A 26,249-nucleotide genomic window follows, 5' to 3' on the forward strand; every position below is an offset into this window, starting at 1 on the left:
CCTCTCTTACTGGGTTCCAGCGTGACCCATCACATTGGCGAGGCTCTGGAATGAAACGGGAGGAAATGTTTGAACAAGAGACTCTGTTCTCTCCTCAAACGCTCTCCACTCTAACAAAGTCACCTTTGCGACGCACATGTTGTCTATTGTCTATTGAAGGAGTAAAATGTCCAGTCCCGGCACGGATGCAAATACTATGACTTCACTACCAGTTCCTAAACAGCTTTTTTTTTTCCCAATACCAAACTTTCTTTTAGATTCAGGAAATACTGAGCGGTCATACATGAATAGAAACATCCTCGCTGTGGGAAAAAATAAATAAATAATTTATTAAATGATAATGACTTGATAACGCTCAAAATGACAAATTTACTCCCACTGCCCTCCTCAAGTTTTATTTTTTAGCTCCTTGACATCAGACAGATAAACTGCTCAGGGATCAGACTTGGGTGATGAACATTACAAAATGTTTTAATACTCGACACCATAACGATATCTAATTTTGATAGAAATTCCATAATAATATCCCGAGTATCTAAATGTTGTATTAGCCTTGCCAAGATCAAAATTCCTCATAGTTTGAAGCGGAAGGCACAAAAGTAGAGAATGAAGACCGATGTTCCTGGACATAGCAATCTTGTACTTTATTTACTTTTTGTTTATTCCTCTGTCCAATAGTGTTCTGCTCACTGTCAGCTGGATGGAGGTCAGGGTTTTAGAAATAGCACGTTTGTAATGCACTGCAGCTCATAGGGGCTGCAGATGTTGGTGGGATAAGGGGGACATTTTGGGGTGAGGTGCACATTTTTGGATGAGTTGTTGGGCTGAGGGGCACATATTGGGTGGAGGGATTGGGGTGAGGAGCACCTTTTGGGTTTTTTCAGCAAGCCCGGAGTGGATAATCAGGAGAAGGAGTCATTTAAATTTCATCATCGTTTTTTACAAGAATTTTATCACCTATATACTTGCTACAGTGCCTGCCACTCCTGTGACTTCTCACCCGGCTCTAAATGCCTCACATTCTCACACACACACACACACACACACACACACACACACACACACACACACACACACACACACACACACTCAATCACTCTGCTACTGACACACCCCCGCGGCCCCATTGGATAAAAAGAAGCGCAGCCCACCCACACCAAACTGAATGCTGATAGGGCATGAGGGTAGAACTCTCAAGGGAGAGCGGCTGATCACTTCCCCGAAATGAGGTGTTACTTCACGGACAGTGGCATCGCTGGGAGTTGGTCGCTGTTTCAATTGGGGACCATCTACAAGTTACAATTTTAAAAGTTCAATAGCTTTTTTTTTTCCAAATGAATGAAAACTCTCAAACTAAGTCTAGATGCCTCTGAGAGCCAATCTACATGTTGCACAGCCTTTTAATTTAAAAATAAAAGTCTTTGAACTTTTATTTTGAAATCAAAAGGCTGTGCAACATGTAATTTATATTCTAGTATTATAACCTAGTCTGAGCTTTATTGAACTTGGAAATTTTTAAATTTCAAAAGAAAAGTCTTTCAACTTTTATTTTTTACAGATTTCTTTGTGATTGTTGTCAAACCCATGCACGGCTAGAAATGTTGTAGAGGTGCTCAAAGCTAAACAGCTCAAACTGTCAATTTTGTCCATTATGGACCGTATCAGCCCCCGTCCCCCCTCCTTCACCAAAATGGGCTGGTGAGAAACATGAAACTCCCGGGATGAAAATGAATCCCACTCCAGCCCCGGGTTTGGGGTCATGTGTTTGCCATGAGAATAATTGAGAACCGCTGGTGTAGGTCACCATGTGGCTCAGTGCTTGTTGCACATCACATGTTCGTGTTTCCATTTCCTGCTGATAAACCTGTTAGTCACTTTGTACTTTGAGGGCGGAGACGTTAGCGTTGACCCTCTCCATGGATTGTTTTGACCCACCTGTGAGGAGATGCTACGTACAGTAGCTTGTAGGCGACGCCAGGTGACCTGTTAGAGTTTGAGCCGAATCCTCCAGTGAAATCATTCCAGTCTGCAGCCACTCACAGCCCAAATGAATTAATATTCACTTAATATTAATCCGTTCAGATGAATCGGCTGGAGGCTCTTTCGTTTTATAATTTTGTCTTCCTTCTTCATTCCTCCTCCTTTGTTATCTTTGGATAGATCTGACCTTCATCTGTCCCTCTCTCCCTCTCTCCTCTCCTCCTTCATCCTGACTGAGTTCATTATTATGAGATGAGTTGTATTTCTCTTTATCTGCACATGTTAATTACTTACAGACTTCTGTTGCATATCACAACCAGTCAACCAAAATCAAGACATAAATCTTCCTGTAAAAAAATAAATAAATATTTTTTTCTCAAAAACAAAACTCAACAAGCTTTAGTTTGACTTATGTTTCAATAATTTTTGAATGTTTGATTTTTTGCAGTTTGTTCGTTATACCTGCTGAGTTGTGCATGGGAGGAACTCTGTATGAGTTTGGATGTAGAGAGGGTTAGGGTTAGCGCGGCCTGGTGGCGAGATCTGTTCCCAGTCCTCTGTTGCTGTCAGATCTGGCCACCAGGTTCCAGCGGGAACGCTGGACAACAGGTTTAATTTAGGAGGAGTTGTGTGTGTGTGTGTGTGTGTGTGTGTGTGTGTGTGTGTGTGCGTGTGCGTGTGTGTGTGTGTGTGGGGGGGGGGGAGGGGGGGTGTTCAGGTTCAGGCAGACAGAAACTTCTTCATGACTCTGTCTGACTTCCCAGGCCCTCAAACGGAAACCTGATTTGTTCTTGTCTGAGAGTCTAGACGTGAAAGCAGTGTTTCACTGTGGTGAGTGTACACACACACACACACACACACACATGCACGCACGCGCGCACGCACACACACGCACTGAGGCACAGTGGTGGAAGGAGTGCTCAAACCTTTCACTTCAGTAAAAGTACAAATATCCTCATACCAAATTACTCTGGTACAAATGAAAGTGCCTCATTGATATTTCTACTTAAGTATATAAGTACTACAAGTATGTAAGTACTTCACTATGTAACTTATGGATTCGGCAACCCTACAGTTTCTGAGTGCAATTGCACTGTCATAAAACTCAGTCCGGTGACAGTCGGTCACATTTCAATAACAGTCTATGTTACACCGAGGTTACAGCGCCCCTTGCACGGACCTTGCCGCTTCCCGGAGCTGCGGACCGAGTCCGCGGAGCCGTGACGAGAGGACGGCCCCCTGCTACAGGTGTAGGCACCAAATGCGCTCAGCCTGTCAGATCGGCTCGCCGAGTGAGTCAGAGGGTAAAACAAACCCTGTGGCGTGATGAAAGTGAGAGCTGGCACCCACGCCGTTGGAGCGGCTACAATTTGTATGAGCGTTATTACCAGACATTTTGACTGGCAAGTTTATAATTAAGCTGGTTTTTTTTTAATTTATACGTTTCACCAGGCAAAAAACACGTAATTACTGGAGCCAAACATCAAGGAAGTGACTTAATGCATAATGCACTTTTCCTGCGCTTTCGAACCGAACACAGAAGTTACATAGTGCAAGAACAGGCGTTCAGTGGTGGATGGGAATGAAAGAGGTGTCATTCTCCATATTTACAAGTCAGTGTTCCATCAAAATGATTTGGAAGCTGTTATTTTAAGGTAAAAAGGTTACATAATGGTGCTTTATATAAAGTGCCCTGTTATAACAGAGTATATAAACTTCATAAAGTACTACTATACCTTTTTTCTAGAGTGCTCAGGGAATTACTAAACATTAACACTATTTGTTTTGTCTTGTTTTTTTCTCTCCTTTCTTTAGGAATTCTGTCGCTCAAGTTCCCAGAGGCTCCGACAGTCAAGTCAACGTGCTTGTTCTTTGTAAGAGGAAAAAAACAAAACAAAAAACAAAATGAATCCCCATTATTTCAATACGGATCAAATCGGATCATTGGGTTTACCCTGCTGTGGTTTGTGTGTGTTTGTGTGTCGCAGACGGAGCTGCTGCCCCACTGCTCAGATGTGCCCCCGGTGGCCAGAGTGATGCAGGACGAAGGCAAGCTGCTGGTCCAGGCTCTTCTGGAGGTATCAGAGTATGCTAATTAGCCCAAATCCCCAGAAATGAAATACTGGAGGGGAATGCTGCCTTTTAAAAAAAATCACTACAGTGTTTTCCATGATAATAGTTTATTTTAAAAGGAAAATATTTCTTTGTTAGCAGTTTGGTCAAGCAAAGTGTGGAAAGGCACAATGAGCCTCGTTCTTGCTTTGGCTCTTGCCTTGTTAAACAGCCGCTGTGTTTCCAGGGCATTGGGGGCGGAGCCTCCCGCAGCTTGATGGACCAGTTTGCGGAGGTTCTTTTCGGTCTGAACAAGCACTGCTTCGCGCTGCTCGCCGTGTGGCTGAAGGAGGCACTGCAGCCGCCCGGCTTCCCTTCCACACGGGTCACGGCCGAGCAGAAAGAGACCTTCTCACAGCAGATACTCAGGTAATGCCATGGGCACACTCGACAACTTTCAAAGTCGTCAGATCCCTGTACTGTCAGATCCAATCTACACAGCTTTCTGTGTTGTGGTCGGGAATCTTGAAGTCGTTGTGGTTTCACACTACATGACTAGGGGCGGCGACAAGGGGTCACACATTACAAGATCTTTCACCGGAAGAAGGGACACCGGAAATGACTAATAAAAATTAGTAATATATTAATTTTAAGATAGATTATTAGGGCTTGGTTAAAAAAAATCAGTACATTTTTTTATTTGAAAATAAGTAGTAGTATGTAGAGATCGTAGTGATTGTGTAAAGATCCATACTTTGTCTGGAAGTTATGCAACCTTTTCCATCGAAAAGATTTACTACTATAGTAGTAACAAATACATTTTTATAACTAATTTCTTTATAAGACTGAACGTTGTCCGGGAAAAAGCATTTCTAATGCGTGTCAGCTGCTGAAACTGAAAAGTTGGTATCAATTGTCATTATGTATAAAATGTCAATTTTATCGAAATTGTGAATATATGGAATCATGTTGTGAGTAATCTCATCAATATTGGATTCAGTCCATATTAAATCGAATCCTGACCCTTTGTACCAACATTGAATTGTGATCTGGCCCACTACCCAACCACATATACTGTACAGTTTTTATATATATATTTATTATGATATTATTATATAATAAGATCTGCCAGTACATTAGTAGTATCTCTGTAGTTAATCTCCAGCATTTGCATTTCATATACTTCTCTGTATCCTCATCACTGTGTCATGTGCCACTTGGCCAACCACGTGATTTCTGCCTTTGTATTATAAATTTGTTTCCCTCCCTTCCTCCATCCATCCCTCCATCCCTGCAGAGAGCGAGTGAACAAGCGGCGGATGAAGGACATCGTGAAGGAGTTCACCCTGGTGTGCAGAGGGCTCCACGGCACGGAGTACGCAGCCGATTACTGAAACAGGACTCTTGAACTTTGACCCCCAGCGTGACCTCTGCCGTCAGTGTAACAAAACAAAAGACAGTTGGATGCCCCCGACACCTGACACCACCACCACCACCACCACCTCTGCACCCCACCTGCACCAAAACTCCAGTAGTTCTACTCTCCAGGAACTCCCGACGCCAGATTGTGATTCCTGCTTTAGGAGAAGAGACAGAAGCATTCCACAACCTTCCAATGGATGAAGAGCTCTCTCCCTGTCTCTCACTCTCTCTGTCGATCTCACTCTCTCTCTCTCTCTCTCTCTCTCTCAATCTTTCTCTGTCTCTTGCTGTCTCTCGCTCTTTCTCTCTCTCTCTTGATCTCTCTCTGTTTCCCGCTCTCTCTCTCGATCTGTCTCTCGCCCCTCTCTCTCTCACTCTGCTTTTGGGAATTCAGTGTTTTCTGTTCTTCCCTCCTGCGTGGTCGCTACCTTCTCTCTTTCTTCTTTCTATTCTTTGGTTCTCGATGGATCTCGGGTTTGTTTCTTTAACGATTTGCATCCGTATAGAAAAAAAAAAAGGGGTATTTGTACCGTGCGTAGGTAGTCGACGTTGTTTTGGAGTTAAATCAGATGAAATATATAAATGTATATTTAAACATACGTAGACGCTAAAGGGGAGAGTCCTGCTGCTGCTAAAGGGAATCTAGAAGGACCGCTCTACAAAATGCTCTGTGCATCTACTCGTGCCCCGCGTTTTGTTTTGCATTTGCCAAATACATGTGGATTGTTTTGTGAACTAGTCTTTTTTTTTGTTTTTTATTTTTTTATAAATATATACATTGTTTTACATCTTTTGATAGTTGCCTATGTGGGGCATGAGTGAAAGTAGTGCATCGAAGATCGCAGAGCAGTCATGCCGAGGTGCGTACGTTGTGGAGAGCCGCGGCTTTGGGAAACGACATGGAAGTGGATGGGAAACTGATCATGACGAAGAGGAGCAGGATTAGACAGAAGTAGAGAAGAGAACCAAGCGTTCGCAGCGACGTTGAGTCCTGACGTTGGGACCGCACAGTCAATGTAATCGTGCAAAATTATTAATCAAGTTGTGCATATTAACAGTTATAGCTGAATACTACTGTATGTTTGCGTGTGTGTTTATGCGCATGTGTGCGCGCGCGTGTGTGTGTGTGTGTGTGTGTGTGTGGGTGGGTGGGTGTGTGTGTGTCGTCTGTGCACAGGTGTTTCTTTTCCACTCATTTTGTGCACTCATATTGGACCTAATCACGTATAACTTCCTCCCATCTTCGACACAGGCCACAGCCGTTTCTCTCCACACCGGTTTATTTTTTCTTACATTTTCCAGACACCCCCCTGCCCCCTGCGCATTCCCCCTCCGCCGCTCTCCTTGGGAAGGAAGTCTAGGCCAACTGAATTAAAAACTGGATTGTCTCTCCTAGTGCTGATCTGTAGAAGCGAGTCTAAATCGAAACGATTGGTGTAGTCGGTGGAGGGGGCCTTAACTGTAGCTTGTGCAGAAGCTACCTAATAAACATTTCAACTGTCTGGGTGACGGCCTTGGAGAATACGGAGGAGGAAGATGAAAGGCGGCACAGAAGGTACCTCAGTTGTCACTTTTGACGTCATCACCATAGACCTTCTTCATATGGAGATGTGAAGGCTTTCTGTACCCAGTGAACTAGTGCGGTAGATGCTTGATGGAGTCCAAGGTTAAAATGTTGTTTGTGGTTTCGGAATCATGCTATCTCACCCTAATCCTTCTGTTTTACCCAAGGTGCCTGCAGACCAGACATGTAGCATGTATGTGTTTTTGTGGGGGTTCGGAGCTCGGGGACAGAGAAATCAAATTCAGAGTGAACAAGGAAACAGTGGATCTATGGTGGATGCTGGCGATGCGGCTCATCTCCTTTCTTGCTGTGAAGCGCTGTTAAGGACCACTGTGTACTGGACTCTATGATGTATCATTCTGACAGCATGTTGACAAGTAGGGGAGGGAAGGAGGTACGAAATGTACATTTTTCTTTTTTGTACCTTGCTTTAATTTATTAAATATATCTAAGACTGCATGTTTTCTGTCCGGGGGGTCTTTTCTGTGCGGTCATTAAAATAAGGTACAATGATATTGTTAAACTGTATCTATTGGACATTTAGACGAGGTTGCAAAGCACTTGACACACACAACAAAAAAAAACGACAAAGAAAAAAACAATGCAAACGGAACATTGATTCTGAACATTGGATCGCACACATCGTCCCCATCCCACATCGCGTTCACCAAAGGCATCAGAAGGTGCGTATGTGGCCTTCGAGTCATGTGGGAGGGATGTCACGTTGAAACTTCACGTGTGAACTCTTTGGAGAGGTTTGGGGGTTTTTTTCCACGGTTTCCCCCTCAATCAACGATTGTTAATTAGCCTTTAGAGAATGTTTAAACTTTTAAACCCATTTTAACATTGTTCAAAATTGTACCAAAAAAAAAAAAGTTAGTCAAGATTTTGTGTTAACAGGTAACAGGTAACAGGTAAAAAAAACAATACATTTCTGTTAACATATAAACTCCATTCTTCATGTCATTACCTTATGGGTTAAGGGTTAAAATGACATATGGGTTACCATTATATCAATATCACCCATTTATATAATTATATAATCTATATTAATTATACATATACTTATATTACATTATAATAATAGCACAAACAAAGCACTTGTTATTAGCGAACGGGTATGTGGAGCCGTCATTTCCGCGGTTACGTGAACGCACCATTTAAGAAAACGACTACTGTGCTGGGCATGCGCAGTCACTTCCGCGCTCCACACGTGGGTCTCAGAGCGGCCAGGACTTGAGTCCGTTCAACACAAGGTCTGCGGAGTGGAAGCTGGTGAGTGGCGTTCAACTGCACCACCCACTCAGAAATATTCGCATGAAGTAGAATTAAGGGGTCATTTTTAAGTCTGTGTAACTCGGTAGCAAACATCGCTTGCACAAACCGCGCACGCAGCTTCAGATTCTGGAGCGAACTTGAACAGTTTGACGTGTTTACGTCAGAATGTGACGCGGCTTGTTGGGCTTCTGGAGGACACCAAGCTGCGTTTTCACTCTTAAAAACCCGTGTTTTGTTGAGGATTGTGAGCAAAGAAACAAGAAAACATTTACGAATGGAACTTCATTTTGTGTGCAGATACAAGTTTCTTCCTGATGCTGAAAAGTGTGTGTGTGTGTGTGTGTGTGTGTGTGTGTGTGTGTCTCGTGATGCGACGTGCATGCAATTTAAATCCGTAGAAGTCCTGCTCTTCGTCATACAATTACTATCAACGCTTGCAATCCGTGCGGTCCATACATTTCGTTTCAATGACATGTGGTTTCAACAAGACACGTAACCATATTGACATAATTTTAAGTTTTATTAGACTGAACTGACCATTTCTTTGTGTAATTAAATTAGAATAGATAGATGGAGCAGTACTTCCCTGTAGGGAAATTGTGGTATTACTGCAGCTCACATCAAAATAATAGGCAGTAACAAAATTAACTAAAATATATAAATGGCAATAAACCTATAAACGTTAAGTCCTTAATTATTAAGGACTACAGGTACTCCTCACTTAACGACCTACCTGTTTAACGATCTTTAGACTTACGACCAGCTCTCTGACCGGTCTGTGTTGTGAACAATACCGCTGTGTCTCAGCGTCAAGCATCTCATCGCGCATCACCCTTTATATACTATATACATTATATATACTCTATACACCTTAATTACTATGCACTGTATACATCTCATCACCTTTCTCAGTCTCCCGCAATCTGTCGGTATTCACTACGCTAGCGTTGGCAATCACCACGCCCGCTTTACCATGAAATAACACAGGTCCTCGCTTATCGACCAATTCGCTTAACGACCTGGTCCTAGGAACGGAACTCGGTGGTTAAGAGAGTAGTACCTGTACATACATTTGTTATGGGGTCAGTCTGGTTTATTCAGAGAGCACGCGCTGTGATAACAAACCGGTTCCATTGATGGACTAACACAAAGGTCATCCTCACTGAGGCCTGTTGAGCAATTGCTCAGTGAAAATGTGTCTTCTTTTGTATCAGTTTGTATCTATGCATTGTCTTATGATTTTGTGAGTATTCTGCAATTTGATATAGGAACTTGTTTGAATTTTGACAGATATTCAATCACCTAACCGTGAGTGAGTACATCAAATTTCACAACATTTTATGTGTTGCCTTGATATCAATTATTTAATGATATTTTGGGGGTAACTATTGATGCTTTCATTAGATATTTAAACACAAGACATATTTAAGAAACCATCATCAGTGTTCTCGATTGATTAGAACAATTGAAAGTCTATGGACTTCAGAAAACTGCATTACTTAACTGTAGTGCTCCTTAAGGACGACGTTTAGTTATATGGCAATGTTATAATAACCAAAATCCCAGACGATATCTAGTCTCTTATCACAATATTAGACTTATATATTGCCTATTCCTAAATTTAAAGGGTCCCTTGTAGACTGTGACACTTTTGCTGCACTTTATATTAAAATTTTCCAGTGGCGCTAATGACAACATTTCAGAAATCCAAAAATCCTGACCACATTTTTTGTCTATTTCTATTGGTATCATCCAATGAGTTGTGAAATCTGGTCATCTTCGATCTCAATAACTGTTCCCATCCGTCTGTCAGTCATGGCTGTGCTGAGGTTCTACAGCAGGGAGGCTGTAAGGGGGCGGGGCTTACAGAGGGCCGCCAACCTGCACTCCCAGCTGTCAATCGCCACCGAGTTGTGCTACAACGTGGAGCTGATGGGTGAGTTTTTAATTCACACCGTTCATTCAAGATCTGAACAATAGGATTCGCCTGGAGCTTTCCTTTCCTCCTCTTCCTCACTCTGTGTTCCTGTCGTCTTTAAAGGGAGTGAGAGCCTCAGTCTGGCGCAGAGGGGGGTTCTGCTGTGGCTGTTTCGTCCTCCCATGCAGTCCCAGCCCCTGTCGGAGGAGCCGCACCTGACGGAGGGGGCGGGGGAGCGGCTTGTGGAGATCGGACCCAGGTAGGAGAGCCACCAGCACCAGGATACTAGATCTTCAGACCCAGCACTGGCGACGCACTCTGGTTACTTTGTGATACGAATAGTGACATTTTCAGTTAGACTAAAGTTTCTTTCTACGTCACTTGCAGTCATACATATATGATGCAGTTAAATGATGAGGAGCAAACTCTAAGGACTTTGCAGAACAAGCTGGGAGGAGAAGAAAAATATAAAAATAACAAAACTAAGCAAAGAAATAATTAAAATCAATCTGGAAAAAATATATTTTCCATAAAGTAATTTTTAAGCAAAATCATATATACCATGAAACCTATAGAACCAAAAAATATATTTTTCAAATAGTAAGAGTATATGAGTATTATTAAGTCATTAAGTTAACTGATGACATCTAAAGTGGCAAACTGATCAGTTTAATTCAATCTTTTAATGTAGTCTGAAGATTCAAATCGGTTGTTATATAGTATAGTTATATAGTTTATCGTTTGTATAGAACTGGAGCCTGGAGGAAAATCTATATTTAGTTTGTTTGAACAATGACAGCAGATAATTCAGACTACATGTGCTCAGCAGTTTCCAAATTCTGCAAGGCACAACCAACTTTTACAATTATTCATTTAGCAGATGCTTTTGTCCAACGTGGCTAACATGAGTGGCTAGAAACAATCAAAGCTTACGTCGACTATTGTAGCAACCTCAAACTTAAGTGCATGAGCTCCTCTTTCTAAATTCACTCATACAAGTGCAAGATAGCTGTAAGGAATCAGAATAAAATAGTGTCGTTAGTAATTTTTCCCTTTTTCTTTTTTTTAATGTAACATGATAAGTACTCATGTTGTCAGTGCATTATGTCAAAATAACAACTTAAAACTAGTCAACATAATCGACTAAGGTGCACTGCGTCAATACAACAACTTAAAACTAGTCAACAAAAACAATTATAGGCATAGCTAGGATAGGATCAGTTGTTACTTAAAGAGCAGGGTCTTCAGATGTTTCTTGAATAGTAAAAAATAAATGAATATGTGGCAGTCAATTTTGATATTTTTCTTTGACAGCAGAAAAAAGCCTACTTTTTAAAATCTGAAATGGTTGTTTTTTTTTGTACTCTCCTGGCAGGCTGAACTTCTCCACGGCGTGGTCCACCAACGCCGTGTCGATCTGCCACAGCGCTGGGCTCCATGCAGTCACGCGGGTGGAGCTATCGCGAAGAATCCTCATCAAGGTTCAAAATGACAGGAAACAAATAAAAAAGACTGCATGCTGGCATCCGCCCTTTTTACCTTTTTTAAACCCTGTGTGATGTGTCTTCAGCCAAAGGATGGACAGAGTGTGGAGCAGTGGGAGGGTGAGGTGGAGCAGCTGGTGGAGGCTCTATACGACGGCATGACAGAGTGCGTGTACCCGCGTCCCGTCAGCTCCTTCTGCGTGGATGCGGCGCCGCAGCCCGTGGTCCAGGTGGACATCCTGGGGGAGGGACGCAGTGCGCTGGAGAACGCCAACCATGACCTGGGTGAGGGGAAAACAATCAAAATTTTAATTTCACTCAATATCGATATTAGCTATTTAGAATAAAAAGATAATATGAAGAAAAAAAAAAAGTTGACTGATGCAATTCCATTCTATTGTTTCAATTTCTGAATCGATTTGAAAATCGATTATGTCGTTCGGAAGTTATGGAACTATTTTTTTAACTTGAATTAAATGAAATACCAGCACAGTCTAGGGCTGCCCCCTGAAAGTCGAAAAATCATCAGTCGAAAACCCGTCAGTCGAGTGAGATTCTTCAAGTCGAGCGGTCTTTTTCTTTTCTCCCAATGTCAATGTGCATTACAATAACAGGGTAAAACAGATAGAAGCTTACAAGTTGCACAGGGATAACTTTTCAATGACGAATTATAAATAAGGGGAATCATAAATATTTTTTTATATGTATGAATCGTCTGAGTCCAGTTATCGACGCCAACCAGCTCGCTGTGCACCCGATGGCCGTACCCCGCTCCCCCAAATTAAACAACTAAAACAGTACGAGGAGAGGGCACAGAGGAACGGGGCACGAGTAGGGATGGGTGTCGTTAAGATTTTAATGGTACCACTACTCTTACAGATACTGCTTATTGATCCGGTACTTTAACGGTACGCTTATCGGTCCAAACTAAAAAACAAACTAACACTGCTTTATTTTCTGCACATTACGCATGAAGAGGGGGCGATCAGGGAGTGAGTCATGGAAAAAGTGTCCCCATTACGCATGGTTTATTTCCATACTGTTTCATACGCACTTGTTCAGTTCCAGTTCTTGAATACGTCTTCCGATGGTCCAATGATACATCTGGTTATGGCGCCAGGTGTATCGGCCTTCGCCGAGAGCTTTTGGGCAGGTGCTCAGTATGTGCTCCAACCTTCCCCTTGCTGAGCACAATGGGTGAAGGGTGAAGAGGTTCGCCGGGCTAGGCAGGACATCACTGCCCAAATCAGGAAGGTGATGCGGTGTGGCTCAGCCCGCCAGAGGTCCGTCCAAGTGACTTTCCGGTCCACGGCCTGCTCCCACCTTGTCCAGGCCCCCTGCTGCCTCAAGCCAGCCGCTCTGCTGGATCTTCCTTCCTCCACTGCAGCCCTCACCTCCTCCTGAATCTACCTCCGCTTCTCCTTCCACTTGCACTCGTTATGCCGAAGTGTTGGGAACAGTCCCAAGCCCCCCCTACCATGGGCCACCACGCCCACCAAATCTTTGTAGTGCAGCCGGGACTCAGCGTCCAGCACAGCAGCCTGGGCACTCCACTTCCTTCCAGTCTTCACCGCCACTCCAGCCTGAGCCACCTTTGGGTCGCTAGAGTCTCTGTACATCAGCACCTCTCGAGTCCTTGTAACCTTGAACTCTTCTTCCAGAGACTTCAGTGGCAACCAGAGTTTTGTGTTGTTCCCGTAGAGGGCGATGTTGCCGAGGCATCTAGGCGACCCCAACCATCTCCTGAGACAGCTGCTGACCTTCCTCTCCAAGGTCTCCACGGTGGACATGGGGACCTCGTAGACAAGTAGCGGCCATAGTATCCTTGGCAGAATACCATGCTGATATATCCACGCTTTGAACTTGCCTGGAAGCCCGGATTTGTCGACTGATCTTAGCCAGCTATCCAGTTCCTGGCAGGTGGACTTAACAGATGAGGAGTCCTTGAGGCTGCTGATGAAAACCTTGCCCAAGCTCTTCACCGGCTTCTCAGAGGTGGTTGGTATTTGCTTCCCTTCGATGTTAAATCGGAACCTGTCGGTGACCTTGCCCTTCTTCACCACTACTGATCTGGACTTTGGTATGAAGCTCATACGCGCCCACCGGATAAGCCATCTCCATAAGGAGATGTAAAATAAAACACACTGTTCTGGTGTGCCGTTCGCGGGCACCCCATCGATGGCGCCCGCACATCGTCGGTACAGTCGAAGAGGGAGACAGGTGCACAATTGCGACCCCCCCCCCCCTCCCTCCCCTAAGGATGGTGCCCTAAGCAGCCGCCTATCTCACCTATAGGACAGATACATCAACATCAGATACAGCCCTACTACAGTCACAAATCAATTTAAATATTAAACTTCTGTATTAGACGGAATTTGTTCAGTTAAATATTTTTGGAATGCACATATGATGGTATACTGAAAAGTTGGCAGCGATACTCATTATGTAAACAATTTCAATACATTGCTATAGAAATCATCAGTATCATATTGTATTAATTGAATAGTGAGATCCTGCCCAATATCCAGTCCTAATAAATATTCATGACCAGTTTCTGTCCATCCATCTCATCAATTTTATCAAACGACGTTAAAGAATTCACCACTGCATTCTTTGAATTAAACAAATGCATTTTCAAGTAACAAATTGGAAAAATCAAAAATCAAATGGAATTAATCACTATTCTCATACATGCAGACCTGCTCTACAGAGGTGAATGAGAGTGACGGCCATTATATTCTCACCACCGTCCCCAAAAACAATTGCAACCATCCCAAAGTGAATGTAAACTGTCCCACTATCAAAATGTTGTTCTAAATGTTATCCTTTTGCTTTGTTATTGTCATCTGTAGTGGTTATTTCTACAAATATTTGGTTTGATTAAAAAAAAAATCTTTGCATTAGTAGTTTTAATTATGTATTATAAGCTGCTTAGAGCTAGTGTTGGGAAGTTAAACGGGGCATAATTCCCTCTCTAATATCTATTTTATGTTGCCATGAAGACATCAACAAATTTCTCCTTCAAACAACTGTATTTATTCAAGTGTCTCAGCAAAAACAACATTTTCCAAGATTTTATTTGAGCACACCACGATAACGTACCTTCCCCCAATACTCATTTTTACTCCGAGCTTGAACACATCATAATGTAACTCAATGCAACCTCTAACAGCAAGAGAAGAGACGCTCAGTTGTAGTCAGCCCCTGTATTGGAAAAAACATAGGATCGCTATCGATGCACAGTCGATCCAATTTGTAATTTTGTAAGTGATAATGATAATAAAATCCCCGAATTCCCCTTTCGTCCCGGAAGCGTCCCGCAGGAGATCTCTGTTCGTCCCAAACACAGTTTCTATCGTCTATCAGACGCCCTTCGTCAGGGAGCCCTTGACAGCACACTTATCAACAACAGTTTACTGGGCCATCTTGTTTAATGCTTCAGGGATAATGAAAGGGGAGCTGTCACCAACCTCTCCGCACCTTTAGTTTGCACTGCTCTGTAGCAACGCTTGCATATGGGCTTGCTTGTGTCTTTTGCAAATTACTTCCAAACAGCACTCCTGTTGTTTTCCTGGTCAACCAAAACCGGTCATGGAGATTCTGCACTTGTCATCTTTAATTAGCTTACAGTGTACAACAAACCAGAGCGAATGAGACGAGTGACGAGAAGAAGACGGCACTGTGAGTGAGAGGAGGCGGGACTATTTAGGCACTTGGTGTTAGAGATAATAGAGAGCGAGAAAGTACAGCTGGTATCGATACTGCGGAAAATGAGTATTGAAACCGTTTCAAATATTCGGACTCGATATTTATAAAAAAATCAATATTTTTGACAACCCTAGTACCTACCAAAAGTGGTCCACGAAGAACAACCGGTGAACCGACGATAGGGTCATGGGCACCCAAGGCTCATTGATGCACATGGGGAGTGAAGTCTAGCCCGTCTGGTCCAATCGCACAGAAGAGCTACTGTGGCACAAATTGCTGAAAAAGTTAATGCTGCTATGATAGAAAGGTGTCAGAACACACAGTGCAGCTTGCTGAGTATAGTGCTGTGTTTCCACAGACCGGTCAGTGCCCATGCTGACCCCTGTCCACTGCCATGGAGCAATGGAAGAGGGTGGTCTGGTTTGATGAATCACGTTTTGTTTTACATCATGTGGATGTGGCCGGGTGTGTATCCGTTTTTTTATCTGGGGAAGAGATGGCACCAGGATGCACTATGGGAAGAAGGCAAGCCGGTGAAGGCAGTGTGATCCACTGGGCAATGTTCTGCTGGGAAACCTTTGGTCCTGGCTTCCATGTGGATGTTACTTTGACATGCACCACCTACATAAACATTGTTGCAGGCCAAGTACACCCTTTCCTGGCAACCGTATTCCCCGATTGCCCTTTTTCAGCAGGATAATGCGCCCTGCCACACTGCAAAATTTGTTCAGGAATTGTTTGAGGAACATGAAAAAGAATTCAAGGTGTTCACTTGGCCCCCACTCAATCTCAGATGCTTGATCTCAATTCTATCGAGCATCTGTGGGATGTGCTGGAATAACAAGCCCGATCCAAGGAGGCCCCACTTTGTAACTTACAGGACTTAAAGGATCTGCTGCTAGAGTCTTGGTGCCAGATACCACAGGACACTTTCAGAGGTCTTGTGGAGTCAATGCCTCTACAGGTCAGAGCTGTTTTGGTGGCATGAAGGGGACGCGTGCGTGTGTGCGTGTGTGAGAAAGACCATACTCTATGCAGTGTCCAAAAATAAATATCTGATAAATGGTATATTCTAAGACGTACAGTGGACTTAGATGTCCTAACTCAGAAATAAATATAATTATGCGCAAATATTTGTATATACTGCATCTATATATTATAATAGATTATTGTACAAGTGTTTAATGAGAGATGGTAATGTTTACTATATTGACCCAAAACTCCAGTTCAAATTCAACCTTCTGTAACATTTCAGATCCTCTACATAACCCCTCTACATGTCTTGTCTTCTTCTAGTTCCTCCTCTTTTACCACATTTCTAATCGGTCTGCAGATCCTTATCAACATTTTCTCATCCTCCCTCTGTTCTTCCTGTCTTTTTAGTCTCCCCCCCCCCGTTTTCAGTCAGTGAGGACACTAGTCAGTCACATGAAACCAAACGTTGTTACTTAACTTGTTAAAGTCACAGGACAGCGGTAATGTAACTAATTATCTAGCACGGGTGTGTGAAATAACCACAAATTGGACATGGCAGCAAAAGAAGAGATGGATTTGTAGGATTTGAACATAATGATAACATTCACCTCAGAGGGTTTTCACATTAGATCTATTTTTTTTTTAATTTCATCGACCTTAATCCCCTCTACTCATGTGTCCTGAAACACTGATGGTCTTTGTCTATTCCTTTTTAAACTGATTCCAAATCATCAAATCAGCATTCTGAATGAAGCGCCAACAAGCTAACTAAGTCACAAACTGGACCAAGTGACAGCGTGTCAGTTATTTGGAGTCAACTTGGTGAGCAACTAAGTTAATTAGTGTGTGTAAAATGTGCAAGCATTTATATGATCTCACCTTTGAAATAGTGAAAATGAAAGATGGAGCCCAGATGCATCTGGAAAAAAGCATATGCTGTTATTTTATAACAGCACGTTGGACAAAGAAAATGGATATCATAAAGTATAATATAATCAACATTGGATTGGAAGTATAATTAATATTGGTTTATTTCTTAAGAAAACAAAATAGCTCAATTTAGATTCTGACTTCTTCGGGTCAAGTTATGGTACTCAAGTGTTTGAAAGTGACATTGTAAGTTTTAAAGAACATTCAGTCAGTAAAAATAGTAATAATACAATCATAGATGTCTATAACTACGTACAAACTGCAAAATAAGGCAATGCTCATATTGTCATATTGCTTTCTGAGACTCACAATTTAATAAATATTTGTCAAAATACACATTTGTGATTTCAGCTTTATAAACTCTTTGATATTGAAATGCTTCGCTACTGAATGTCCAAAGCTTTAAATTCGGTCTATTAAAGAAGTTTTATTCCCTTAATGGAATAATGGTTGAAAGGGTGGGATGGGTGGACATTCTTCAATTCTTTGCACTTTCTCTTCTCACAAAGCCTGCAGAATGGATCAATGCGATGATTTAATTTCTGTGTTTGAATCATCTCACCACACTGGTATTTTGAAACATTTATACTCGTTCTGTCACTAAGTCCTTTGGGTTGCTGCTTTGATGTGTATTTTGGTGTGGTGTGCTGCTTTCTTTGAAAATATTATATACTTTTTGAATGTCTTTCCAGTGAACTTTTTCACAGTTCAACAGCAGCGTTATGCATTACAGATGTTAATCCGTTAACATTTTGGATATTTTTGTAGCTGTTGTTTAATTTGAGTATCGGTCCTGTTTCTTTCTGCAGGTCTTGCCTTCGACTCGTGGGATCTGGATTATTACACATCAATGTTCCAGAAGGTTCAGAGAAACCCCACCAGCGTGGAGTGCTTTGACTTGGCCCAGTCCAACAGGTTAGATGCTCCATACAAGTGATGAATTAACTGCGGGTTGCAGCTTTTTTTGCTTTTCTCTGCACATTTTCAATACGATTGACAGCGTGGAGTTTAGAAACGTGGGATAAAATCACTCTATTTACACCTAAACACACAATGCTGCTTGTTATTTACTAGAGAATTTTCCCCAATCTTTAACAAGTCCACCTTCCCCTCTGCCGGTGTCTCAGCGAGCACAGCCGGCACTGGTTCTTTCGCGGCCGGATGGTGATCGATGGGGAGGAGCAGCAGGAGACACTGTTCAGTCTCATCATGGACACCCAGCGCCATAGCAACCAGAACAACGTCATCAAGTTCTCCGACAACAGCAGGTAGGAAAATAGGTATACAGTACGAAAATTACAGTGCACCAGCTTTAAAAGACCTTCTGGCAAAGTCGTCCCTTCTTGACCCGAGATACCGAGGGAACGGGGATGATGATTTGGCGGAGCTCAAAAGCAAGGCAAGTTTATTTGTAAAGCACATTTCAACAACAAGACAATTCAAAGTGCTATACATAAAACATTAAAAGCATTAAGACAAAGTGCAAATAAACACAATATAAAAGGACATATAATGCATAAAGTTAAATAATAGAATACATAAAAGTTATAGTGCAGTACAAGAAATGAATCAAAGAAACCTTGTTTTACTCTTTGTTATTTAGCCTATTCCCTGAATAGCGCCTATTCCCCGAAAAGCCTTTTACCTTTTCAAGGTGATATCCTAACCCCGGTGAACCGGTCTGGAGATCTTTTCTTTTTTCACAACTGTTTCGCCTATTCCCAGAATAGCATCCTTCCTCGTCAAGGCGATATCCTAGCCCCAGAGAAGGGGTCAGGAGATTTTTCAGTTATTTGATATCACTGTTTCAGATTGGCCAAGGCCATTATGATACGGTGCACACAAAGCCACTAGTATTCACATTTCAACAAGGCTATTCAAAAAACACCAGAAGCATCAGGACAATGTGCAAAAGAAACACAATGTAAAAGGAAGAACACATTAAAAAGTTAAGAAATGGAATGCATAAAATCAAGTTAAAGTGCAGTGCAAGTGACCGTGTTCCAACAAAATAAAATACAACATGGAACGGTCAGTGAGTTCCAATAAAGTACAACATGGAACAGTCACTGAGTCCCAATAATATGGGACTGTCTCCAAGTTTCAGTATAATTCAACCTGTAACACGCGAGTACGCGTAACGAGTTTCAGTAGGACCCAACAATAACTAATGTGGAAATATCCAGTTCAAACTTCAAATGAAAGTCCCTTTCACTTTTAAGTGCAAATATGCCTTTGTATTATATTTATATATGGTACTTGCCATTCCAAAATAAATTGCAATCATTACTAAAAAAATAAAATGAATGGCTGACTCTTCTCAACCTGGTTCACTGAAAGACCTCCTTCGCTCACTGTGCATTAAACCAACTGAATCAAATCGAACGACTAGTTTTACTGAGTGACTTGTCAAGAAGAAAGAAAAGAAGAAAAGAACAGTTTGAAAACCTTTCATCACTGGCGGAGCTCTGCTCTGACTGCAGTAGATGCGCAGTCTGCACAATGTTGGAATATTGTCAGGCAATTGAAAAATAATTTCTTTAATCTTAGTCATTTACCTTGAAGTACCTCCAAACAGCCGACATTCTTTCTTTTGCTCTTTATTGAGTGTCATCTCTGCAACATTACATTGTATAAGATTTGAGTACTGGAACATTTTTACCAGTACAGTACATGAGCACAGTATCCAGCATTTAAATTTCACCGCCACTGAATCTGAAAATATATCCGACAGCGATTGTCCAATCATCAGTCATGGCAGATTAAGCTGAAAACTGGCCGATGTATCTCACGTAATTATTATTATTATAATTTTTTTTGGCTTAGTTTCAGGTGGCATTTAACACCTGCGTATTTTGACCAAGATTGCGAAGTTGGTACACAAAATGCATGCAGGTTGGCACGTCTGCTGTTGCTGCATTATTCTCCTGCCGTGATTATATAAAAAAATGTTGGGAAAGGACTTATTGTCCTCTTTTCCACAACTAAAACCACACAGTGGCGCCCGCATAAATGTCTATTATTTGGGCTTATATTATTCTATTTTATCCAAAGTTGACAATCGATTCAGTCTGCTGGGTTGGCGACACCTGAGTGTACACAGTGTACAATACCGACTGGTCGGAGAGCTGGTTGTAAGACCGAACGGTCATTAAACAGTTAAACTGGTCATTAAGTGAGGAGTACCTGTAGTCATTAAAAAGTCTTAAATGTGAATTTAGGAGGTCTTGATTTCAACATAAACGTCCGATTAATGGAGTCAAGTTCATATGTGTTCCTTTAAAAGTCTTCAATTTTTTCAATTGTGCAAATATTAAGTCTGAAATCAGAATAAACATTTGTAACATGTTGTGTTTTTGTTTATGTTCATGTTTTTATTTTATTTTCGATTTCTGATGTGGTAAAACCCAAAATCTACCACTTGAACCTACAGTGCAGTGAATTTCCCACTGCAGGTTAGTACCTGCAGTGGGAAATTCAATAAACTATTTATACTTGCCTGTCTGAAGTTCTGTGGTTTTGGGGGGGGGGGGGGGGAGTAAAACGCTCTTCCCTCGCTGTCTCACCTGAAGAAAACTGTTCTAACAGTTTATAGAATAATCTGGTTCATAACTTGTTCTACTTCTACCTCACTGACCCCTGTACCAAATATATAGAACTTACCTGCAATACCTTAGATAGATGGTGGGATGAATGGAATAAAATTGTCAAAATTAAATATCTGGGGAGAATAGGTAAACATACAATTATCCTCATAATTAACTTTACTAAATAAAATATGGATATGAATACAAGGATAACTGAGAATAAACCTGAGCATTTTGAGCAGCACAAACCTTTTTGAATAAGAAAGTGATGGTCCGTCAAAAAATGTCTTAAATTTAGTTAAATGTGGTCTAAAAAAGTCTTATAAGGTGTTAAATATACCTCCTTTTATGCCTAATAATAAACTCTGTGTTCTTCAGCGGCATCTTCGGGCGGGAAGTGCAGAGCGTTTTCCCTGAAGATCCGTCGCAGGCGAGTCGCTACGAGACGCGGCGCTCGCTGAGACACGTCATCTTCACTGCAGAGACACACAACTTCCCTACCGGTCAGCACACGTGCACACACACACACACAGAGCCTTACTCACAATCATAATTAAACACGCACTTGTGCTAGAAATCTTTTGCCTCAATCTTTAACAGTGGCGCTTTTGGGGACACAGATTCAACTTAATCTCAGACGACTTCTGATCACACTTTCAATCTGGACTAAGTGAAACAACCTTTTTCAGTCATGGTTTAAAATAGTCTCAGACTTGCCTTTGGTTTAGTCTTGGTTTTAAATATCGGATTTCCAGAAGGAAGATCAGAGCTTATCTGGGTCGACTCTCAGTGACTTAAATTAAGTCTTTGGATTAATGGATGTGGCCTCCAGGTAGACCTTGATGATCCTGACCAGCACCAAGACCAGACAGAAGGAGCTGACTTGTCTTGAACTCATTCTCTCTATATTAAACGTCTCAGAAAGGCTTTTTTATATGATGGATTCATTCAAATAGGATTATTTTAGTCATGATATAGATTAAACCGGCCCAAAATGTTAAAGTTGATATATGAAGACATTTTAACCTTTGAATGCATGTTATGGGTAACAAATTTATTTTATTTTCTTGCTTTATAAAAAAAAGAAACTGATTTGAATCTAAAATTCCAGGAATTCTTTAATTGAGGTGTTTTTTGATGAACTCATTGTTTTTCAATTAGTTAAATTAAATATTAATTAACTAAATCCAATGTACAGACTTAGAGCATCATTGGAATGAAAATTATTATATTCTTTCTTTCTCCCTGTGGTGCAGGTGTGGCCCCGTTCAGCGGTGCCACCACAGGGACCGGGGGCCGAATCCGGGACGTGCAAAGTGCCGGGAGGGGGGGACACGTCATTGCTGGAACGGCGGGATACTGTTTTGGAAACCTGCACATCCCAGGTGAGGTGGAAACCATGAGAAAGAGACATCTGAACTTGGAGCTTGAAGCTTTGTAACAATGCATTATGTCATAACGCCGTATTCTATAATGAACCCAATATGTACTGTATTGACCCAAATACAAGTTTTTTTCTCTTTGAAATACATCTCAAAAAGGTGGGGTCTAGACTTTTAAATGTCAATATGCTGTAGAATAATAAAATATAAAACTTGTGCATTAGGAAGAGAGTTTCAATCTGTTCCAACACCAAACCCTTCAACTGTCGAACAACTCCGGCACACCGTCCTCATCCAATCCACCACCCGCTCTCCATTGCTGTCGTAGTTTATTGGAAACCGGAAATTTCACACGGTTGATTGAAAAGAAGCAGACAGGTCTTGTGTGTCAGACTCATTGGCACTCGCCATAGTGTGGCTGACTCAGACGCCGGTCAGCTTGAACTAAGCTCGGCATGTTGCTAACAGCTTCCGGGTAGAACTCGCGCTTTTGAAATTTGGTTAAATTTTTGTACGTAGGCTATTCTTGAAGGGTATTCTTCTCCGTACGACTGCATGTTGCGTTTTTATATAAAAAAAAAAAAAAAAAAAATGTGGCAAGTTATTAAATAACAGTGAAGCTTTGAAAACCGGCATGCTCCCTCCTCTTCCTCAGGTTACGATCTTCCGTGGGAGAGCAGCGGTGAAGGCTGGGAGTACCCCGCAAGCTTTGCTCCGCCGCTGCAGGTCGCCATCGAGGCCAGCGACGGGGCGTCGGACTACGGCAACAAGTTCGGAGAGCCTCTCCTGGCAGGTGAGGCAGCGCGCCGTCTGCAGTGGAGAAGGTCAAAGGTCACGTCATGCCCTTTCCTCCTCAGTTTTCTTCCAATCGAAAACATGAAGTGGCGGAGCATGGTTGGAACAGTACCCATGAGCATCACCATGGCAACCAGGGATAAACAAAGCAGGTTCCCACGAGCAATACTCACTAGCATCAGTAATGGAGTGTTCACTGATGTATTAGTAAATGGTATAACTATTATTATTAACTGTTCATGCTAGATCATTCTTTTCGTTGGAAAGCTCCAGTTTCTCAATTGCAAAGAGGCAGAACGTGTGGATTTATTTTTATTTTTTTTATATCAAGGTGGGTAGGTATTTTAGATCATTGCAAAGAAAAAAAAATACATTTTTAATGCTAGAATCTGTCAAATTGACCAAAAACCTGACGGTGGATCACGGAGTTAAAAATATTGAATGTGTGAAAAAAGCATTGTTCCGTTGACTTTTCAGATTGTGAGATGGAAAAGGCCTTTTTGTTGTATTTAGAATCTGGTTTCCCTTTTAATTAAAACATTTTTATTTTTATTCAACTGACTCTCTCCAGGTTTCGCTCGCTCCTTTGGGATGCGTCTCGCCAGCGGGGAGCGGAGAGAGTGGATCAAACCCATCATGTTCAGTGGTGGACTGGGCACCATCGAGGACGCGCACCTCAAGAAGGAAGCGGCCGAGACAGGCACGAGTATAACCTGGAGAACTGACAGGTTCAGAAAGAGAGAGAGAGAGAGAGAGAGAATATCTAAATGTCTGTTCCAGGAATGGAGGTGGTGAAGATCGGAGGACCCGTGTATAGGATCGGTGTCGGAGGAGGAGCAGCATCCTCTGTGCAGGTATGGATGCCAGGCTGGACGTCGCCTGTTTGACAATGAGGAATTATGTTGTTATTATTTGAGTATTGTATTAAATTATATCAAATGATAACATGACAAAACCATATCAAAATAAATTGGCTATAGTGGAATTTTGCAAATGGTGAAACGCAAAAAATAATCAATCTCGTTAGCAGCCTGGCTGATTATTCAGTGAAAGGTCAGCACTCAAAGCCTGGAATTAAAAGTAGTATTTAAAAAATTATTAAAGAAATAATAAAAATAAAAAAATATTACAAGTAAATATAAAAATATATGTTTAAAAATTATTACAAGTTAATATAAAAAAAAAAAATTAAAAAAAAATTGTAAAGTAGTAGTAAGTCATTCACATTCCCACAATGTGCAACATGATAATGGAATGCTGCTTCTCCTTTTTTGTCTTTACCTTACAGTCTAAGATGACCTGAGCGCTAGAGTTCATTTGGAAAAATAGCTAGATTTCACAATTTCACAAAGCAATAGCAATAAATGGAATGTAAATAAGGGGAGTTTGCAAATACTTAAAACATTTTTGCTCCAATCTTCAATGCCAATAAGTGTCTCTTCTACAATGGGTAGAAATATAGTTTAAGCCACTATTATAGTGGCATAAATCAACAACAAAAAGACAATGAAATCCTTGATTGCAATTATCTGTTCGACAATCGCAACTACAACTAAAATCTAAATGTAATGTTTATTAGTATGCCACGGTGCCGACTCATTCTTTCTTGATCATGTGTCCAGGTGCAGGGTGATAACTCCAGCTCCAGGGATCTGGGAGCGGTGCAGCGTGGTGACGCTGAGATGGAGCAGAAGATGAACAGAGCGCTCAGAGCGTGTCTTGAGCGGGCGCAGGGAAACCCTGTCTGCAGCATCCACGACCAGGGTGCCGGGGGAAACGGTACCTGGGTTAGGGTTATTTACAGTTATTCATCTGGATTGGGACAGGAATGTACCAATACCTGTGTTGGATGTCAGTCCAATACGAAAACTAAATTGTGGGGATCACCACTTGAATATCCCTTATTCAAAATCCAATATGAAGCTCCATATTAAACATATTGTAAATGAAAGCAGAGCTGCTTTACTGAGTTTTAGGGCTTTTATTTTACTGTTTTTTTTTTATTTTATTGCTTTTACTTAAGTCATAGAAGTTAGAGCTTTCAGTTATTACGTAATCGCCTGATCGCAATTATTTCAGCTAATCATAGTCTTTTTGGGAAAATGGTTAGATTCCACAACCATACATTTCATACCAGAATTTTAAACCAATGGTAGAATTAGTAAATACATAGAATTTGAATTAGGTATGTTTCCATCAGTTGGGTTGAGGTTTTAAATGTACTGTCTACCTGTAATTTTTATACTCTAATCCTCACTACCAAAAAACGGCTCTTCTGCAGTCGGTAGAGTCGGTATCAGTTTCATTTTCATGCCACTATTATAGTGGCGTAAAATGAAGTTGTTAAATAACAATGGACGATTCATTTAATTGCAATTATTTGTATGACAATTAATTAATAATGCTAAACTAAAATGTCATGATCGTGACAGCCCTGACAGAAGTGTGGGATGTGTCTGTCTCCATTATAAGATAATTATTATGAACTAATGACTCAATAACGTAAATACAGTCCAACTCTTTTGTGCCCAGAAAAAAAAAACGGCTTGGACCTGGTTTTATTTAATTTCCGCAAGAAATAGTGAATCATTTAGAAACCTTATGAACTGTGATTCGTCCGTGCAGGCAATGTTCTAAAGGAGCTGAGTGAACCGGCCGGAGCTGTCATCTACTGCAGCAGATTTAAGGTAAAACACACAGACACAAACTAAATTGAAGTAATACAATTAACATTGCATCTGGCTCACATTCATCTCAATTTAGTTTGTGTACATTGAGAATTGAATACAAATTGAATGCAATTTGATAAATGGAATAATATTTTGAAAATAAAAAGCGCTGCTGCATTGCATTGAGCTCTATGTCTGCAGTAAAGCCGGAATTCAATCACATGATGGAAATAAACGCATCATCTCATCTCACCAGCACTTGATGCATCCTACAGTGGAACGGATCAAAGTTTTGTATTTTAAGTTTTTCTCTTCCTCCACCCACCTCCCCCGGTGCAGAAGGCGGACCCCACCCTGAGCGTGCTGGAGCTGTGGGGGGCCGAGTACCAGGAAAGCAATGCCCTCCTGCTGCGTGCGGCGGACCACGCCTTCCTGGAGACGGTGTGTCGCCGAGAGAAGTGTCCCGTCGACTTCGTGGGCAACATCACGGGAGACGGAAAGGTAA

At 41.6% G+C, this 26,249-nt stretch overlaps 2 protein-coding genes across 2 annotated transcripts in view; both read left to right on the forward strand.

Annotated features, from left to right (window-relative positions):
• The window catches only part of LOC307241320 (importin-13-like), a 52,776-nt gene extending 45,369 nt beyond the window's left edge, over positions 1–7,407 (forward strand). Inside the window, exons 19-23 of the mRNA XM_080015357.1 lie at positions 2,745–2,811; positions 3,796–3,854; positions 3,969–4,058; positions 4,280–4,461; positions 5,330–7,407. Coding sequence (XP_079871483.1) covers positions 2,745–2,811; positions 3,796–3,854; positions 3,969–4,058; positions 4,280–4,461; positions 5,330–5,426 — 495 coding nt within the window. The 3' untranslated portion in view covers positions 5,427–7,407. The remainder of the gene's footprint in view (positions 1–2,744; positions 2,812–3,795; positions 3,855–3,968; positions 4,059–4,279; positions 4,462–5,329) is intronic.
• A 2,704-nt stretch (positions 7,408–10,111) lies between these two features.
• The window catches only part of pfas (phosphoribosylformylglycinamidine synthase), a gene marked incomplete at its 5' end in the record, with an annotated part of 29,032 nt that continues 12,894 nt past the window's right edge, over positions 10,112–26,249 (forward strand). The window contains 14 exons of the mRNA XM_079999583.1: positions 10,112–10,232; positions 10,338–10,473; positions 11,590–11,695; positions 11,785–11,983; positions 18,121–18,226; positions 18,439–18,579; positions 21,277–21,401; positions 22,155–22,283; positions 22,936–23,073; positions 23,647–23,781; positions 23,856–23,929; positions 24,698–24,854; positions 25,701–25,762; positions 26,084–26,245. Of these exons, the coding sequence (XP_079855709.1) occupies positions 10,112–10,232; positions 10,338–10,473; positions 11,590–11,695; positions 11,785–11,983; positions 18,121–18,226; positions 18,439–18,579; positions 21,277–21,401; positions 22,155–22,283; positions 22,936–23,073; positions 23,647–23,781; positions 23,856–23,929; positions 24,698–24,854; positions 25,701–25,762; positions 26,084–26,245 (1,791 nt within the window). The remainder of the gene's footprint in view (positions 10,233–10,337; positions 10,474–11,589; positions 11,696–11,784; positions 11,984–18,120; positions 18,227–18,438; positions 18,580–21,276; positions 21,402–22,154; positions 22,284–22,935; positions 23,074–23,646; positions 23,782–23,855; positions 23,930–24,697; positions 24,855–25,700; positions 25,763–26,083; positions 26,246–26,249) is intronic.

The sequence above is a fragment of the Zeus faber genome (genome assembly GCF_960531495.2).
Source record: "Zeus faber genome assembly, chromosome: 1".
NCBI classification, from domain to species: domain Eukaryota; kingdom Metazoa; phylum Chordata; class Actinopteri; order Zeiformes; family Zeidae; genus Zeus; species Zeus faber.